This window comes from Scyliorhinus torazame, chromosome 4 (genome assembly GCF_047496885.1).
Source record: "Scyliorhinus torazame isolate Kashiwa2021f chromosome 4, sScyTor2.1, whole genome shotgun sequence".
Taxonomy (NCBI): domain Eukaryota; kingdom Metazoa; phylum Chordata; class Chondrichthyes; order Carcharhiniformes; family Scyliorhinidae; genus Scyliorhinus; species Scyliorhinus torazame.
In genome coordinates, this window is record NC_092710.1 from 336,319,954 (window position 1) to 336,339,944 (window position 19,991).

At 47.9% G+C, this 19,991-nt stretch overlaps 1 protein-coding gene across 1 annotated transcript in view; it reads left to right on the top strand.

Annotated features, from left to right (window-relative positions):
* Nucleotides 1–19,991, top strand: part of LOC140411161 (calpain-14-like) — a 506,371-nt gene that overhangs the window by 320,854 nt on the left and 165,526 nt on the right. The window contains exon 3 of the mRNA XM_072500239.1: nt 18,964–19,033. Coding sequence (XP_072356340.1) covers nt 18,964–19,033 — 70 coding nt within the window. The remainder of the gene's footprint in view (nt 1–18,963; nt 19,034–19,991) is intronic.

Sequence of the window (19,991 nt, forward strand, 5' to 3'; positions counted from 1 at the left end):
AACATCTTCACAGTGACTTCTTCACAGTGCCATCTTCACAGTGCCATCTTCACAGTGACATCTTCACAGTGTTGCCTTTACAGTGCCATCTTCACAGTGCCATCATCACAGTGCCATCTTCACAGTTTCATCTTTACAGTGATATATTGACAGTGCCATCTTTACAGTGACATCTTCACAGTGACATCTTTACAATGCCATCTTCACAGAGCCATCTTTACAGAGCCATCTTCACAGTGCTATCTTTACAGTGCTATCTTTACAGTGCCATCTTCACAGTGCCATCTTTACAGTGCCATCTTTACAGTGACATCTTCACAGTGCCGTCTTCACAATGCCATCTTCACAGTGCCATCTTCACAGTGCCATCTTTACAGTGCCATCTTCACAATGCCATCTGTACAGTGCCGTCTTCTCAGTGCCATCTTCACAGTGCCATCTTCACAGTGCCATCTTCACAGTGCTATCTTTACAGTGCCATCTTCACAGAGCTATCTTCACAGTACCATCTTCACAGTGCTATCTGCACAGTGCCACCTTCACAGTGACATCTGCACAGTGCCATCTTCACAGTGACATCTTCACAATGCCATCTTCACAGTACCATCTTCACAGTGCTATCTGCACAGTGCCATCTTCACAGTGCCATCTTCACAGTGCTATCTATACAGTGCCATCTTCACAGAGCCATCTTCACAGTGCCATCTTCACAATGCCATCTTCACAGTACCATCTTCACAGTGCTATCTGCACAGTGCCATCTTCACAGTGCCTTCTTCACAGTGCCATCTTCACAGTGCCATCTTCACAGTGACATCTTCACAGTGCTTCCTTTTACAGTGCAATCTTCACAGTGCCATCTTCACAGTGCCATCTTTACAGTGCCATCTTCACAGTGCCATCTGTACAGTGCCGTCTTCTCAGTGCCATCTTCACAGTGCCATCTTCACAGTGCTATCTTTACAGTGACATCTTCTCAGTGACATCTTTACAGTGCCATCTTTACAGTGCCATCTTCACAGTGCCATCTTTACAGTACCATCTTCAGAGTGCCATCTTCACAGTGCTAATTTTACAGTGCCATCTTCACAGTGCCATCTTCACAGTGCTATCTTTACAGTGCCATCTTCACAGAGCCATCTTCACAGTGACATCTTCACAATGCTATCTGCACAGTGCCATCTTCACAGTGACATCTGCACAGTGCCATCTTCACAGTGACATCTTCACAATGCCATCTTCACAGTACCATCTTCACAGTGCTATCTGCACAGTGCCATCTTCACAGTGCCATCTTCACAGTGCTATCTATACAGTGCCATCTTCACAGAGCCATCTTCACAGTGCCATCTTCACAATGCCATCTTCACAGTACCATCTTCACAGTGCTATCTGCACAGTGCCATCTTCACAGTGACATCTTCACAGTGCCATCATCACAGTGCCATCTTTACAGTGACATCTTCACAGTGCTATCTTCACAGTGCCATCTTCACAGAGCCATCTTCACAGAGCCATCTTCACAGTGCCATCTTCACCGTGCCATCTTCGCAGTGCCATCTTTACAGTGATATCTTTACAGTGCCATCTTCACTGTCCCATCTTCACAGTGCCATCTTTACAGTGATATATTTACAGTGCCATCTTTACAGTGATATCTTCACAGAGCCATTTTCACAGAGCCATCTTCACAGAGCCATCTTCACAGTGCTATCTTCACAGTTATATCTTTGCAGTGCCATCTTTACAGTGCCATCTTCAGAGTGCCATCATCACAGTGCCATCTTCACAGTTTCATCGTTACAGTGATATCTTGACAGTGCCATCTTTACAGTGACATCTTCACAGTGACATCTTTACAATGCCATCTTCACAGAGCCATCTTTACAGAGCCATCTTCACAGTGCTATCTTTACAGTGCCATCTTTGCAGTGACATCTTCACAGTGCCATCTTTATAGTGACATCTTCACAGTGCCGTCTTCACAATGCCATCTTCACAGTGCCATCTTCACAGTGCAAACTTTACAGTGCCATCTTCACAGTGCTATTTTTACATTGACATCTTCACAATAACATCTTCACAGTGCCTTCTTCACAGTGCCATCTTCACAGTGCCATCTTCACAGTGACATCTTCACAGTGTTGCCTTTACAGTGCCATCTTCACAGTGCCATCATCACAGTGCCATCTTCACAGTTTCATCTTTACAGTGATATATTGACAGTGCCATCTTTACAGTGACATCTTCACAGTGACATCTTTACAATGCCATCTTCACAGAGCCATCTTTACAGAGCCATCTTCACAGTGCTATCTTTACAGTGCTATCTTTACAGTGCCATCTTCACAGTGCCATCTTTACAGTGCCATCTTTACAGTGACATCTTCACAGTGCCGTCTTCACAATGCCATCTTCACAGTGCCATCTTCACAGTGCCATCTTTACAGTGCCATCTTCACAATGCCATCTGTACAGTGCCGTCTTCTCAGTGCCATCTTCACAGTGCCATCTTCACAGTGCTATCTTTACAGTGACATCTTCTCAGTGACATCTTTACAGTGCCATCTTTACAGTGCCATCTTCACAGTGCCATCTTTACAGTGCCATCTTCACAGTGCCATCTTCACAGTGCTATCTTTACTGTGCCATCTTCACAGAGCCATCTTCACAGTGCCATCTTCACAATGCCATCTTCACAGTACCATCTTCACAGTGCTATCTGCACAGTGCCATCTTCACAGTGACATCTGCACAGTGCCATCTTCACAGTGACATCTTCACAATGCCATCTTCACAGTACCATCTTCACAGTGCTATCTGCACAGTGCCATCTTCACAGTGCCATCTTCACAGTGCTATCTTTACAGTGCCATCTTCACAGAGCCATCTTCACAGTGCCATCTTCACAATGCCATCTTCACAGTACCATCTTCACAGTGCTATCTTCACAGTGCCATCTTCACAGTGCCATCTTTACAGTGACATCTTCACAGTGCTATCTTAACAGTGCCATCTTCACAGAGCCATCTTCACAGAGCCATCTTCACAGAGCCATCTTCACAGTGCTATCTTCACAGTGCCATCTTCACAGTGCCATCTTCACAGTGCTATCTTTACAGTGCCATCTTCACAGAGCCATCTTCACAGTACCATCTTCACAGTGCTATCTGCACAGTGCCATCTTCACAGTGACATCTGCACAGTGCCATCTTCACAGTGACATCTTCACAATGCCATCTTACAAGTACCATCTTCACAGTGCTATCTGCACAGTGCCATCTTCACAGTGCCATCTTCACAGTGCTATCTATACAGTGCCATCTTCACAGAGCCATCTTCACAGAGCCATCTTCACAGAGCCATCTTCACAGTGCCATCGTTACAGTGCCATCTTCACAGAGCCATCTTCACAGTGCCATCTTCACCGTGCCATCTTTGCAGTGCCATCTTTACAGTGATATATTTACAGTGCCATCTTCACTGTCCCATCTTCACAGTGCCATCTTTACAGTGATATATTTACAGTGCCATCTTTACAGTGATATCTTCACAGAGCCATTTTCACAGAGCCATCTTCACAGAGCCATCTTCACAGTGCTATCTTCACAGTTATATCTTTGCAGTGCCATCTTTACAGTGCCATCTTCAGAGTGCCATCATCACAGTGCCATCTTCACAGTTTCATCTTTACAGTGATATATTGACAGTGCCATCTTTACAGTGACATCTTCACAGTGACATCTTTACAATGCCATCTTCACAGAGCCATCTTTACAGAGCCATCTTCACAGTGCTATCTTTACAGTGCTATCTTTACAGTGCCATCTTCACAGTGCCATCTTTACAGTGCCATCTTTACAGTGACATCTTCACAGTGCCGTCTTCACAATGCCATCTTCACAGTGCCATCTTCACAGTGCAAACTTTACAGTGCCATCTTCACAGTGCTATTTTTACATTGACATCTTCACAATAACATCTTCACAGTGCCTTCTTCACAGTGCCATCTTCACAGTGCCATCTTCACAGTGACATCTTCACAGTGCTGCCTTTACAGTGCCATCTTCACAGTGCCATCTTCACAGTGCCATCTTTACAGTGCCATCTTCACAGTGCCATCTGTACAGTGCCATCTTCTCAGTGACATCTTTACAGTGTCATCTTTACAGTGCCATCTTCACAGTGCCATCTTTACAGTGCCATCTTCACAGTGCCATCTTCACAGTGCTATCTTTACTGTGCCATCTTCACAGAGCCATCTTCACAGTGCCATCTTCGCAATGCCATCTTCACAGTGCCATCTTCACAGTGCAAACTTTACAGTGCCATCTTCACAGTGCTATTTTTACATTGACATCTTCACAATAACATCTTCACAGTGCCTTCTTCACAGTGCCATCTTCACAGTGCCATCTTCACAGTGACATCTTCACAGTGCTGCCTTTACAGTGCCATCTTCACAGTGCCATCTTCACAGTGCCATCTTTACAGTGCCATCTTCACAGTGCCATCTGTACAGTGCCGTCTTCTCAGTGCCATCTTCACAGTGCCATCTTCACAGTGCTATCTTTACAGTGACATCTTCTCAGTGACATCTTTACAGTGCCATCTTTACAGTGCCATCTTCACAGTGCCATCTTTACAGTGCCATCTTCACAGTGCCATCTTCACAGTGCCATCTTTACAGTACCATCTTCAGAGTGCCATCTTCACAGTGCTAATTTTACAGTGCCATCTTCACAGTGCCATCTTCACAGTGCTATCTTTACAGTGCCATCTTCACAGAGCCATCTTCACAGTGACATCTTCACAATGCTATCTGCACAGTGCCATCTTCACAGTGACATCTGCACAGTGCCATCTTCACAGTGACATCTTCACAATGCCATCTTCACAGTACCATCTTCACAGTGCTATCTGCACAGTGCCATCTTCACAGTGCCATCTTCACAGTGCTATCTATACAGTGCCATCTTCACAGAGCCATCTTCACAGTGCCATCTTCACAATGCCATCTTCACAGTACCATCTTCACAGTGCTATCTGCACAGTGCCATCTTCACAGTGACATCTTCACAGTGCCATCATCACAGTGCCATCTTTACAGTGACATCTTCACAGTGCTATCTTCACAGTGCCATCTTCACAGAGCCATCTTCACAGAGCCATCTTCACAGTGCCATCTTCACCGTGCCATCTTCGCAGTGCCATCTTTACAGTGATATCTTTACAGTGCCATCTTCACTGTCCCATCTTCACAGTGCCATCTTTACAGTGATATATTTACAGTGCCATCTTTACAGTGATATCTTCACAGAGCCATTTTCACAGAGCCATCTTCACAGAGCCATCTTCACAGTGCTATCTTCACAGTTATATCTTTGCAGTGCCATCTTTACAGTGCCATCTTCAGAGTGCCATCATCACAGTGCCATCTTCACAGTTTCATCGTTACAGTGATATCTTGACAGTGCCATCTTTACAGTGACATCTTCACAGTGACATCTTTACAATGCCATCTTCACAGAGCCATCTTTACAGAGCCATCTTCACAGTGCTATCTTTACAGTGCCATCTTTGCAGTGACATCTTCACAGTGCCATCTTTACAGTGACATCTTCACAGTGCCGTCTTCACAATGCCATCTTCACAGTGCCATCTTCACAGTGCAAACTTTACAGTGCCATCTTCACAGTGCTATTTTTACATTGACATCTTCACAATAACATCTTCACAGTGACTTCTTCACAGTGCCATCTTCACAGTGCCATCTTCACAGTGACATCTTCACAGTGTTGCCTTTACAGTGCCATCTTCACAGTGCCATCATCACAGTGCCATCTTCACAGTTTCATCTTTACAGTGATATATTGACAGTGCCATCTTTACAGTGACATCTTCACAGTGACATCTTTACAATGCCATCTTCACAGAGCCATCTTTACAGAGCCATCTTCACAGTGCTATCTTTACAGTGCTATCTTTACAGTGCCATCTTCACAGTGCCATCTTTACAGTGCCATCTTTACAGTGACATCTTCACAGTGCCGTCTTCACAATGCCATCTTCACAGTGCCATCTTCACAGTGCCATCTTTACAGTGCCATCTTCACAATGCCATCTGTACAGTGCCGTCTTCTCAGTGCCATCTTCACAGTGCCATCTTCACAGTGCCATCTTCACAGTGCTATCTTTACAGTGCCATCTTCACAGAGCTATCTTCACAGTACCATCTTCACAGTGCTATCTGCACAGTGCCACCTTCACAGTGACATCTGCACAGTGCCATCTTCACAGTGACATCTTCACAATGCCATCTTCACAGTACCATCTTCACAGTGCTATCTGCACAGTGCCATCTTCACAGTGCCATCTTCACAGTGCTATCTATACAGTGCCATCTTCACAGAGCCATCTTCACAGTGCCATCTTCACAATGCCATCTTCACAGTACCATCTTCACAGTGCTATCTGCACAGTGCCATCTTCACAGTGCCATCTTCACAGTGCCTTCTTCACAGTGCCATCTTCACAGTGCCATCTTCACAGTGACATCTTCACAGTGCTTCCTTTTACAGTGCAATCTTCACAGTGCCATCTTCACAGTGCCATCTTTACAGTGCCATCTTCACAGTGCCATCTGTACAGTGCCGTCTTCTCAGTGCCATCTTCACAGTGCCATCTTCACAGTGCTATCTTTACAGTGACATCTTCTCAGTGACATCTTTACAGTGCCATCTTTACAGTGCCATCTTCACAGTGCCATCTTTACAGTACCATCTTCAGAGTGCCATCTTCACAGTGCTAATTTTACAGTGCCATCTTCACAGTGCCATCTTCACAGTGCTATCTTTACAGTGCCATCTTCACAGAGCCATCTTCACAGTGACATCTTCACAATGCTATCTGCACAGTGCCATCTTCACAGTGACATCTGCACAGTGCCATCTTCACAGTGACATCTTCACAATGCCATCTTCACAGTACCATCTTCACAGTGCTATCTGCACAGTGCCATCTTCACAGTGCCATCTTCACAGTGCTATCTATACAGTGCCATCTTCACAGAGCCATCTTCACAGTGCCATCTTCACAATGCCATCTTCACAGTACCATCTTCACAGTGCTATCTGCACAGTGCCATCTTCACAGTGACATCTTCACAGTGCCATCATCACAGTGCCATCTTTACAGTGACATCTTCACAGTGCTATCTTCACAGTGCCATCTTCACAGAGCCATCTTCACAGAGCCATCTTCACAGTGCCATCTTCACCGTGCCATCTTCGCAGTGCCATCTTTACAGTGATATCTTTACAGTGCCATCTTCACTGTCCCATCTTCACAGTGCCATCTTTACAGTGATATATTTACAGTGCCATCTTTACAGTGATATCTTCACAGAGCCATTTTCACAGAGCCATCTTCACAGAGCCATCTTCACAGTGCTATCTTCACAGTTATATCTTTGCAGTGCCATCTTTACAGTGCCATCTTCAGAGTGCCATCATCACAGTGCCATCTTCACAGTTTCATCGTTACAGTGATATCTTGACAGTGCCATCTTTACAGTGACATCTTCACAGTGACATCTTTACAATGCCATCTTCACAGAGCCATCTTTACAGAGCCATCTTCACAGTGCTATCTTTACAGTGCCATCTTTGCAGTGACATCTTCACAGTGCCATCTTTACAGTGACATCTTCACAGTGCCGTCTTCACAATGCCATCTTCACAGTGCCATCTTCACAGTGCAAACTTTACAGTGCCATCTTCACAGTGCTATTTTTACATTGACATCTTCACAATAACATCTTCACAGTGCCTTCTTCACAGTGCCATCTTCACAGTGCCATCTTCACAGTGACATCTTCACAGTGTTGCCTTTACAGTGCCATCTTCACAGTGCCATCATCACAGTGCCATCTTCACAGTTTCATCTTTACAGTGATATATTGACAGTGCCATCTTTACAGTGACATCTTCACAGTGACATCTTTACAATGCCATCTTCACAGAGCCATCTTTACAGAGCCATCTTCACAGTGCTATCTTTACAGTGCTATCTTTACAGTGCCATCTTCACAGTGCCATCTTTACAGTGCCATCTTTACAGTGACATCTTCACAGTGCCGTCTTCACAATGCCATCTTCACAGTGCCATCTTCACAGTGCCATCTTTACAGTGCCATCTTCACAATGCCATCTGTACAGTGCCGTCTTCTCAGTGCCATCTTCACAGTGCCATCTTCACAGTGCTATCTTTACAGTGACATCTTCTCAGTGACATCTTTACAGTGCCATCTTTACAGTGCCATCTTCACAGTGCCATCTTTACAGTGCCATCTTCACAGTGCCATCTTCACAGTGCTATCTTTACTGTGCCATCTTCACAGAGCCATCTTCACAGTGCCATCTTCACAATGCCATCTTCACAGTACCATCTTCACAGTGCTATCTGCACAGTGCCATCTTCACAGTGACATCTGCACAGTGCCATCTTCACAGTGACATCTTCACAATGCCATCTTCACAGTACCATCTTCACAGTGCTATCTGCACAGTGCCATCTTCACAGTGCCATCTTCACAGTGCTATCTTTACAGTGCCATCTTCACAGAGCCATCTTCACAGTGCCATCTTCACAATGCCATCTTCACAGTACCATCTTCACAGTGCTATCTTCACAGTGCCATCTTCACAGTGCCATCTTTACAGTGACATCTTCACAGTGCTATCTTAACAGTGCCATCTTCACAGAGCCATCTTCACAGAGCCATCTTCACAGAGCCATCTTCACAGTGCTATCTTCACAGTGCCATCTTCACAGTGCCATCTTCACAGTGCTATCTTTACAGTGCCATCTTCACAGAGCCATCTTCACAGTACCATCTTCACAGTGCTATCTGCACAGTGCCATCTTCACAGTGACATCTGCACAGTGCCATCTTCACAGTGACATCTTCACAATGCCATCTTACAAGTACCATCTTCACAGTGCTATCTGCACAGTGCCATCTTCACAGTGCCATCTTCACAGTGCTATCTATACAGTGCCATCTTCACAGAGCCATCTTCACAGAGCCATCTTCACAGAGCCATCTTCACAGTGCCATCTTCACAGTGCCATCGTTACAGTGCCATCTTCACAGAGCCATCTTCACAGTGCCATCTTCACCGTGCCATCTTTGCAGTGCCATCTTTACAGTGATATATTTACAGTGCCATCTTCACTGTCCCATCTTCACAGTGCCATCTTTACAGTGATATATTTACAGTGCCATCTTTACAGTGATATCTTCACAGAGCCATTTTCACAGAGCCATCTTCACAGAGCCATCTTCACAGTGCTATCTTCACAGTTATATCTTTGCAGTGCCATCTTTACAGTGCCATCTTCAGAGTGCCATCATCACAGTGCCATCTTCACAGTTTCATCTTTACAGTGATATATTGACAGTGCCATCTTTACAGTGACATCTTCACAGTGACATCTTTACAATGCCATCTTCACAGAGCCATCTTTACAGAGCCATCTTCACAGTGCTATCTTTACAGTGCTATCTTTACAGTGCCATCTTCACAGTGCCATCTTTACAGTGCCATCTTTACAGTGACATCTTCACAGTGCCGTCTTCACAATGCCATCTTCACAGTGCCATCTTCACAGTGCAAACTTTACAGTGCCATCTTCACAGTGCTATTTTTACATTGACATCTTCACAATAACATCTTCACAGTGCCTTCTTCACAGTGCCATCTTCACAGTGCCATCTTCACAGTGACATCTTCACAGTGCTGCCTTTACAGTGCCATCTTCACAGTGCCATCTTCACAGTGCCATCTTTACAGTGCCATCTTCACAGTGCCATCTGTACAGTGCCATCTTCTCAGTGACATCTTTACAGTGTCATCTTTACAGTGCCATCTTCACAGTGCCATCTTTACAGTGCCATCTTCACAGTGCCATCTTCACAGTGCTATCTTTACTGTGCCATCTTCACAGAGCCATCTTCACAGAGCCATCTTCACAGTGCCATCTTCGCAATGCCATCTTCACAGTGCCATCTTCACAGTGCAAACTTTACAGTGCCATCTTCACAGTGCTATTTTTACATTGACATCTTCACAATAACATCTTCACAGTGCCTTCTTCACAGTGCCATCTTCACAGTGCCATCTTCACAGTGACATCTTCACAGTGCTGCCTTTACAGTGCCATCTTCACAGTGCCATCTTCACAGTGCCATCTTTACAGTGCCATCTTCACAGTGCCATCTGTACAGTGCCGTCTTCTCAGTGCCATCTTCACAGTGCCATCTTCACAGTGCTATCTTTACAGTGACATCTTCTCAGTGACATCTTTACAGTGCCATCTTTACAGTGCCATCTTCACAGTGCCATCTTTACAGTGCCATCTTCACAGTGCCATCTTCACAGTGCTATCTTTACTGTGCCATCTTCACAGTACCATCTTCACAGTGCTATCTGCACAGTGCCATCTTCACAGTGACATCTGCACAGTGCCATCTTCACAGTGACATCTTCACAATGCCATCTTCACAGTACCATCTTCACAGTGCTATCTGCACAGTGCCATCTTCACAGTGCCATCTTCACAGTGCTATCTTTACAGTGCCATCTTCACAGAGCCATCTTCACAGTGCCATCTTCACAATGCCATCTTCACAGTACCATCTTCACAGTGCTATCTTCACAGTGCCATCTTCACAGTGCCATCTTTACAGTGACATCTTCACAGTGCTATCTTCACAGTGCCATCTTCACAGAGCCATCTTCACAGAGCCATCTTCACAGTGCTATCTTCACAGTGCCATCTTCACAGTGCCATCTTCACAGTGCCATCGTTACAGTGCCATCTTCACCGTGCTATCTTCACAGTGCCATCTTCACAGAGCCATCTTCACAGTGCTATCGTCACAGTGCCATCTTCACAGAGCCATCTTCACAGAGCCATCTTCACAGTGCTATCTTCACAGAGCCATCTTCACAGTGCTATCTTTACAGTGCCATCTTTGCAGTGACATCTTCACAGTGCCATCTTTACAGTGACATCTTCACAGTGCCGTCTTCACAATGCCATCTTCACAGTGCCATCTTCACAGTGCAAACTTTACAGTGCCATCTTCACAGTGCTATTTTTACATTGACATCTTCACAATAACATCTTCACAGTGCCTTCTTCACAGTGCCATCTTCACAGTGCCATCTTCACAGTGACATCTTCACAGTGTTGCCTTTACAGTGCCATCTTCACAGTGCCATCTTCACAGTGCCATCTTTACAGTGCCATCTTCACAATGCCATCTGTACAGTGCCGTCTTCTCTGTGCCATCTTCACAGTGCCATCTTCACAGTGCTATCTTTACAGTGACATCTTCTCAGTGACATCTTTACAGTGCCATCTTTACAGTGCCATCTTCCCAGTGCCATCTTTACAGTGCCATCTTCACAGTGCCATCTTCACAGTGCTATCTTTACTGTGCCATCTTCACAGAGCCATCTTCACAGTGCCATCTTCACAATGCCATCTTCACAGTGCCATCTTCACAGAGCCACCTTCACAGAGCCATCTTCACAGTGCTATCGTCACAGTGCCATCTTCACAGAGCCATCTTCACAGAGCCATCTTCACAGAGCCATCTTCACAGTGCTATCTTCACAGAGCCATCTTCACAGTGCTATCTTTACAGTGCCATCTTTACAGTGCCATCTTCACAATGCCATCTGTACAGTGCCGTCTTCTCTGTGCCATCTTCACAGTGCCATCTTCACAGAGCCATCTTCACAGAGCCATCTTCACAGTGCTATCGTCACAGTGCCATCTTCACAGAGCCATCTTCACAGAGCCATCTTCACAGTGCTATCTTCACAGAGCCATCTTCACAGTGCTATCTTTACAGTGCCATCTTTGCAGTGACATCTTCACAGTGCCATCTTTACAGTGACATCTTCACAGTGCCGTCTTCACAATGCCATCTTCACAGTGCCATCTTCACAGTGCAAACTTTACAGTGCCATCTTCACAGTGCTATTTTTACATTGACATCTTCACAATAACATCTTCACAGTGCCTTCTTCACAGTGCCATCTTCACAGTGCCATCTTCACAGTGACATCTTCACAGTGTTGCCTTTACAGTGCCATCTTCACAGTGCCATCTTCACAGTGCCATCTTTACAGTGCCATCTTCACAATGCCATCTGTACAGTGCCGTCTTCTCTGTGCCATCTTCACAGTGCCATCTTCACAGTGCTATCTTTACAGTGACATCTTCTCAGTGACATCTTTACAGTGCCATCTTTACAGTGCCATCTTCCCAGTGCCATCTTTACAGTGCCATCTTCACAGTGCCATCTTCACAGTGCTATCTTTACTGTGCCATCTTCACAGAGCCATCTTCACAGTGCCATCTTCACAATGCCATCTTCACAGTACCATCTTCACAGTGCTATCTGCACAGTGCCATCTTCACAGTGACATCTGCACAGTGCCATCTTCACAGTGACATCTTCACAATGCCATCTTCACAGTACCATCTTCACAGTGCTATCTGCACAGTGCCATCTTCACAGTGCCATCTTCACAGTGCTATCTTTACAGTGCCATCTTCACAGAGCCATCTTCACAGTGCCATCTTCACAATGCCATCTTCACAGTACCATCTTCACAGTGCTATCTTCACAGTGCCATCTTCACAGTGCCATCTTTACAGTGACATCTTCACAGTGCTATCTTAACAGTGCCATCTTCACAGAGCCATCTTCACAGAGCCATCTTCACAGTGCTATCTTTACAGTGCCATCTTCACAGAGCCATCTTCACAGTACCATCTTCACAGTGCTATCTGCACAGTGCCATCTTCACAGTGACATCTGCACAGTGCCATCTTCACAGTGACATCTTCACAATGCCATCTTACAAGTACCATCTTCACAGTGCTATCGGCACAGTGCCATCTTCACAGTGCCATCTTCACAGTGCCATCTTCACAGTGCCATCTTCACAGTGCTATCTATACAGTGCCATCTTCACAGAGCCATCTTCACAGAGCCATCTTCACAGAGCCATCTTCACAGTGCCATCTTCACAGTGCCATCGTTACAGTGCCATCTTCACAGAGCCATCTTCACAGTGCCATCTTCACCGTGCCATCTTTGCAGTGCCATCTTTACAGTGATATCTTTACAGTGCCATCTTCACTGTCCCATCTTCACAGTGCCATCTTTACAGTGATATATTTACAGTGCCATCTTTACAGTGATATCTTCACAGAGCCATTTTCACAGAGCCATCTTCACAGAGCCATCTTCACAGTGCTATCTTCACAGTTATATCTTTGCAGTGCCATCTTTACAGTGCCATCTTCAGAGTGCCATCATCACAGTGCCATCTTCACAGTTTCATCTTTACAGTGATATATTGACAGTGCCATCTTTACAGTGACATCTTCACAGTGACATCTTTACAATGCCATCTTCACAGAGCCATCTTTACAGAGCCATCTTCACAGTGCTATCTTTACAGTGCCATCTTTGCAGTGACATCTTCACAGTGCCATCTTTACAGTGACATCTTTACAGTGCCGTCTTCACAATGCCATCTTCACAGTGCCATCTTCACAGTGCAAACTTTACAGTGCCATCTTCACAGTGCTATTTTTACATTGACATCTTCACAATAACATCTTCACCAGTGCCTTCTTCACAGTGCCATCTTCACAGTGCCATCTTCACAGTGACATCTTCACAGTGCTGCCTTTACAGTGCCATCTTCACAGTGCCATCTTCACAGTGCCATCTTTACAGTGCCATCTTCACAGTGCCATCTGTACAGTGCCATCTTCTCAGTGACATCTTTACAGTGTCATCTTTACAGTGCCATCTTCACAGTGCCATCTTTACAGTGCCATCTTCACAGTGCCATCTTCACAGTGCTATCTTTACTGTGCCATCTTCACAGAGCCATCTTCACAGTGCCATCTTCACAGTGCCATCTTCACAGTGCCATCTTCGCAATGCCATCTTCACAGTGCCATCTTCACAGTGCAAACTTTACAGTGCCATCTTCACAGTGCTATTTTTACATTGACATCTTCACAATAACATCTTCACAGTGCCATCTTCGCAATGCCATCTTCACAGTGCCATCTTCACAGTGCAAACTTTACAGTGCCATCTTCACAGTGCTATTTTTACATTGACATCTTCACAATAACATCTTCACAGTGCCTTCTTCACAGTGCCATCTTCACAGTGCCATCTTCACAGTGACATCTTCACAGTGCTGCCTTTACAGTGCCATCTTCACAGTGCCATCTTCACAGTGCCATCTTTACAGTGCCATCTTCACAGTGCCATCTGTACAGTGCCGTCTTCTCAGTGCCATCTTCACTGTGCCATCTTCACAGTGCTATCTTTACAGTGACATCTTCTCAGTGACATCTTTACAGTGCCATCTTTACAGTGCCATCTTCACAGTGCCATCTTTACAGTGCCATCTTCACAGTGCCATCTTCACAGTGCTATCTTTACTGTGCCATCTTCACAGTACCATCTTCACAGTGCTATCTGCACAGTGCCATCTTCACAGTGACATCTGCACAGTGCCATCTTCACAGTGACATCTTCACAATGCCATCTTCACAGTACCATCTTCACAGTGCTATCTGCACAGTGCCATCTTCACAGTGCCATCTTCACAGTGCTATCTTTACAGTGCCATCTTCACAGAGCCATCTTCACAGTGCCATCTTCACAATGCCATCTTCACAGTACCATCTTCACAGTACCATCTTCACAGTGCTATCTTCACAGTGCCATCTTCACAGTGCCATCTTTACAGTGACATCTTCACAGTGCTATCTTCACAGTGCCATCTTCACAGAGCCATCTTCACAGAGCCATCTTCACAGTGCTATCTTCACAGTGCCATCTTCACAGTGCCATCTTCACAGTGCCATCGTTACAGTGCCATCTTCACCGTGCTATCTTCACAGTGCCATCTTCACAGAGCCATCTTCACAGAGCCATCTTCACAGTGCTATCGTCACAGTGCCATCTTCACAGAGCCATCTTCACAGAGCCATCTTCACAGTGCTATCTTCACAGAGCCATCTTCACAGTGCTATCTTCACAGTGCCATCTTCACAGTGCCATCTTCACAGTGCCATCGTTACAGTGCCATCTTCACAGAGCCATCTTCACAGTGCCATCTTCACCTTGCCATCTTCGCAGTGCCATCTTTACAGTGCCATCTTCACTGTGCCATCTCTACATTGCCATCTTTCTCTAATATGCAGATATGCCAAAAGCTGATCCCGTTGAATCCAGCGAGGCGTACATGCTGGGTAGATTCCGGGAGTGAGGTCTCCCGCCTTTCACCAGCCATACTGCGACGCGGCGTGCTGTTTTTACGGCGCAGCAGGCCGGAAGATCATGCCCAGAATTCTGTTTTTGCATTGGGATCAGAATTCAGAGATCGGACCGCCATTTTGAAATGTGCCACAAACTCTCTGAGCTTGTGGGTCCCTTACACCCACCCAAGTGAGAGCACCCCGCTATGGGGTCCCTTTGGTTCCCCCTCTTCAGGGCCCCCCAATCCCCCTTACAGCACCTCCTCCCTTCCAGGACGCCCACCCGTCACCCCCCCCCCCAACCTCCCTTAAGCCCCCACTTACCTGCCCTGCACTCGCCCACCCTTCAAACCTCCCCTCCACCCTCATGAGCATGGTCCCCCTCGGCCACTGACACATGGCACTGCCACCCTAGCCCCGAGGAAGTATAATGATAATAATCTTTTTTGTCACAAGTAGGCTGACAGTAACACTACAATGAAGTTGCTGTGAAAAGCCCCTAGTCGCCCCATTCCGGTGCCTGTTTGGGTACACGGAGGGAGAATGTAGCTGCGGAAGAGGGAAGCTCTCGGTTCCAGTAACTGTGAAAGTCTCTGAAGAATTGATTAATTAAAATTGTATTTCCCAACTTGCAGCTTCCTGTCCTGATGTGTCGTGTTCTTTGTGCGACAGGTGACAGGTGCAGAGTTGGCAATTTCCCTGTCCGGGCTCCCCCACGGAGTGGAGACCCAACGGAGACTGGGTGGGCGCTTCGCGGAGCGCCTCGCTCTGTCTGCAACCACGAACCCAAGCTTCAGACTGCTCCCACATTCAGGCTTGTCTTCGGCCTACACCAGTGTTTCAGAGTATCCCAAGGCAAGCGCGAGGAACAACGCCTCATCTTCTGATAAGGCACTTTACAGCTTTCTGGACTCAACATTGAGACCATGAAATCTGCCCTCCATTTCGGGTCGGCAATTGTGATTAAATGTATTCCCGGAGGCTCCATCACATGACCTGTACACAGCAGCCTCCTGGAGAATGATCGCCAATTCCTGGAGATTCCAGTCCAATCCTGGAAGGTTCATAGCTCCTTGAAGGTGGAGTCGCAGGTGGATAGGGTGGTGAAGAAGGCATTCAGCATGCTCGGTTTTATTGGTCAGAATATTGAATTCAGGAGTTGGGACATCTCGTTGAAGTTGTACAAGTCATTAGTAAGGCCACACATTGAATACAGTGTACAGTTCTGGTCACCCTATTATAGGAAGGATATTATTAAACTAGAAAGAGTGCAGAGAAGATTTATTAGGATGCTACCGGGACTTGATGGTCTGAGTTATAAGGGGAGGTTGGCTAGACTGGGACTTTTTTTCCCCTGGAGCGTATGAGGCTTAGGGATGATCTTATAGAGATCTATAAAATAATGAGGAGCATAGATAAGATAGATAGTCAACATCTTTTCCCAAAGGTAGAGGAGTCTAGAACTAGAGGGCATAGGTTTAAGGTGAGAGGGGAGAGAGATAAAAGAGACCAGAGGGGTAATTGTTCACACAGAGGGTGGTGAACATCTGGAACGGGCTGCCAGAGGCAGTGGTAGAGGCGGGTACTATTTTGTCCTTTAAAAAGCAGTTAGGCAGTTACATGGGCAGGGTGGGTATAGAGGGATAGGGGCCAAATGCGGGCAAGTGGGACTAGCTTAGTGATAGACACTGGGCGGCATGGACAAGCTGGGCCGAAGTCACATCTATGACTCTATAACCATTCCTCCATTTTGATTCTTTCTGGGGCCAGGTGCCATTTAGCTTTTGTTTTCACACATTTGTTTTTTATATTTCATTTGTTATTTATTCATTTACGGGATGCGGGCGTCGCTGGTTAGGCCAGCATTTATTGCCCATCCCTAGTTGCCCTTCAGAAGGTGGTGGTGAGCTGCCTTCTTGAACCGCGGCAGTCCCTGAGGTGTAGGTACACCCACTGTGCTGTTAGGGAGGGAGTTCCAGGGCGTTGCCCCAGCGACAGTAAAGGAACGGCGATATATTTCTAAGTCAGGGTGGTGAGTGACTTGGAGGGGAACCTCCAGGTGGTGGGTTCCCAGGTATCTGCTGCTCTTGTCCTTCTAGACGGTAGTGGTCGTGGGTTTGGATGATGCTGTTGAACAAAGCTCACAAATACATTCGGCAGGACTCTCTGATTCTGAGGCTAAGTGTTGATGCCGCCGTAAACGGCGTCGCATTTTACAACAGCATCGACAGGCCCCAGGATCAGCGATCCTGCACCTCACAGGGGGCCAGCAAGGCACTGGAGCGACTCACGCAGCTCCAGCTGCCGATACCGGTGTCAAACGTGCGCCGCATGCGCATTCCGCATTACGACCTGCGCGAGCTCGCGCCTGCGCGCTAGTTTCCTTCTCCGTGCCGGCCCCGACGCAACATGGCGGAGAGCTACAGGGGCCCGGTGCAGAGGAACATAGGCCCCCACCAGGAGAGGCCGGCCCATTGATCGGTAGGCCCTGATTGTGGAAGCCACTCCCGGTGCCGGACACCCCTCCCCCCACCAGGCTGCCCTCCGCAGGATGAACGCCGAGGTCACGCCGGGTAGGACCATACATGAACGGCGCCGGTGGGACTCGTCCTATCTCACCGGCCACCCAGCCCATCACGACTGGTGCCGCGCCGACCTTGCCGGCGCCAATGGCGGCGATTCTCTGGCCACCGGAGAATCTGCGGGCCGGCGTCAGAGCGGCGCTGTGTGAATCGGGCACCCCCCACCCTGCCGATTCTCTGACCCGACCCGGGGTCAGCGAATCCGGCCCGTTATTCACGAATGATTTTCGGGAAACACGTTAAATAACCTCTGCCGGCTGTTACTTGGGCCGGGATTCCCGGGGGAGGTGCGAATCCCACCCCGCCCCCCCGGACGCTGGCTGCCCTATTCTCCGCCACCGTTTTTCCGGCGGCGGCGGGATTCCCGCCACGCCGGTCGGAGGCCGTTGACAGCGCCCCGCCCGGCGACTCTCCAGGCCCCGATGGGCCGAGCGGCCGTCCAGTTTTGGCCAGCCCCGCCGGCGTGAATTACTCACCTCACAGAGGCCGGGACCCGGCAGGTGAGTATGCGGGGGCGGTCCTCCGACCCCGGTGGGGGCCCCCACGGTGGCCTGGCCTGTGATCGGGGCCTACCAATCTGCAGGCGGGCTTGTTCCGTGGGGGGCCTTCTTTCTTCCGCGCCGGGTCCCTGTACGGCTCCGCCATATTGTCCGGGGTCCAACCCTGGAAAATGAACGTGCGCGAAAATACGCTGGCCGGTCTGCGTATGCGCGGAAATACGCCGGCCATTCCGCGCATGCGCGAGATCATGCCGGCCGTTCCACGAATGCACGTACTCGCGCCGGCCCTTCGGCGACGGTTGGAGTAGCGGTGACGGCTCCGGAGGCAACCTAGCCTCCTAGAAAGGTGAGAATTCCTCACCTTGGGGGGCCGTTGACGCCGGAGTCGTTGCTGTCGGTTTTCCCGCCAGCGTGGGGACATAGTCCCATTTTCAGAGACTCCCGCCCATGATCTTTGAACTCTGTTGGCCTGAATGTAAAATATTTCCTTTTCTTTCCAGAAAATCCATAACGCTCCCCAGTTTTATGTGCAAGGAGTCAGTCGCTTTGATCTGCTTCAAGGAAAAGTGGGTAAGGTTTTATCATCAGTCCACTGTGTGAATTTAATACAGTGAAGTTTGGAGCTTTCCTTTCGAATAACCCAAAACAATCAAAACATTGTGGGCTGGATTCATCCGAGGCTATGTCCGCAGGATCCGTCTGGGCTTGCGACCAAATCGTCGGCGCTGCCGCTGCACCGATCCTCCGCCCGGGTGGGGGCTGGCAGCCGCGCCATGTAAAGCCCGATACAGACGCAGAATGGCCAGGTCCGTGGCTGCGGCCTGCGGTAGCCACGCCATACAACATGGCGCCAGCTGCGTGTGGACCCGGCCTGCTAAATACTGCCCCCCTATAACAACCCTCGCCACCCCTGGAGCCCCTGCCACCAGTCCCTCCAGCCCCCGCCGAAGCGCCCCCTGCCAGCAGACCGGCTCCCCCACCCTGACTGTGACGGCACTGGGCACAGTCTGCAGACGCCAGGCCAGGTCCCCACGCCGATGGGAATTCGGCCCGTCGGGGGCGCGGCCTCGGGGGAGGGCCTCGGGTGACGTCCTGTGGCCGCCCCAATGGCGTGTGGCATACTCCTCGAGTACGCCGTTTTGAGGGGCCAGAGCATCGGAAAAACGACACCGCTCCCAATTCCGGCGTAAAAAGGGATTCTCTGGCCGATCGCCGAACGCGAATTCGGTGTCGGCAATCAGAGAACCCAGCCCAATAACCTCGAATTCCCCCCACATTTTATAATCCGGACACCCAAGTTATAATCAAACCCCCCCTCCAGTGTTATAGTCCAGCCCTGGTTATAGCCAGAAATACTTCAACATTCTGGGCATGATTCAGCGGAGTGACGTTGGGCGTGTTTAGCGGGATGTTTTCACGGTGGCTGCGGTGCCAAGACAACATCCCGCTATCCAACATCGCTTTGCTGGCTATTTTGGTCTCAGGGGAGTTTCTCCCGTCGAGGCCGCAGTTACAGGGATTGCCTCGC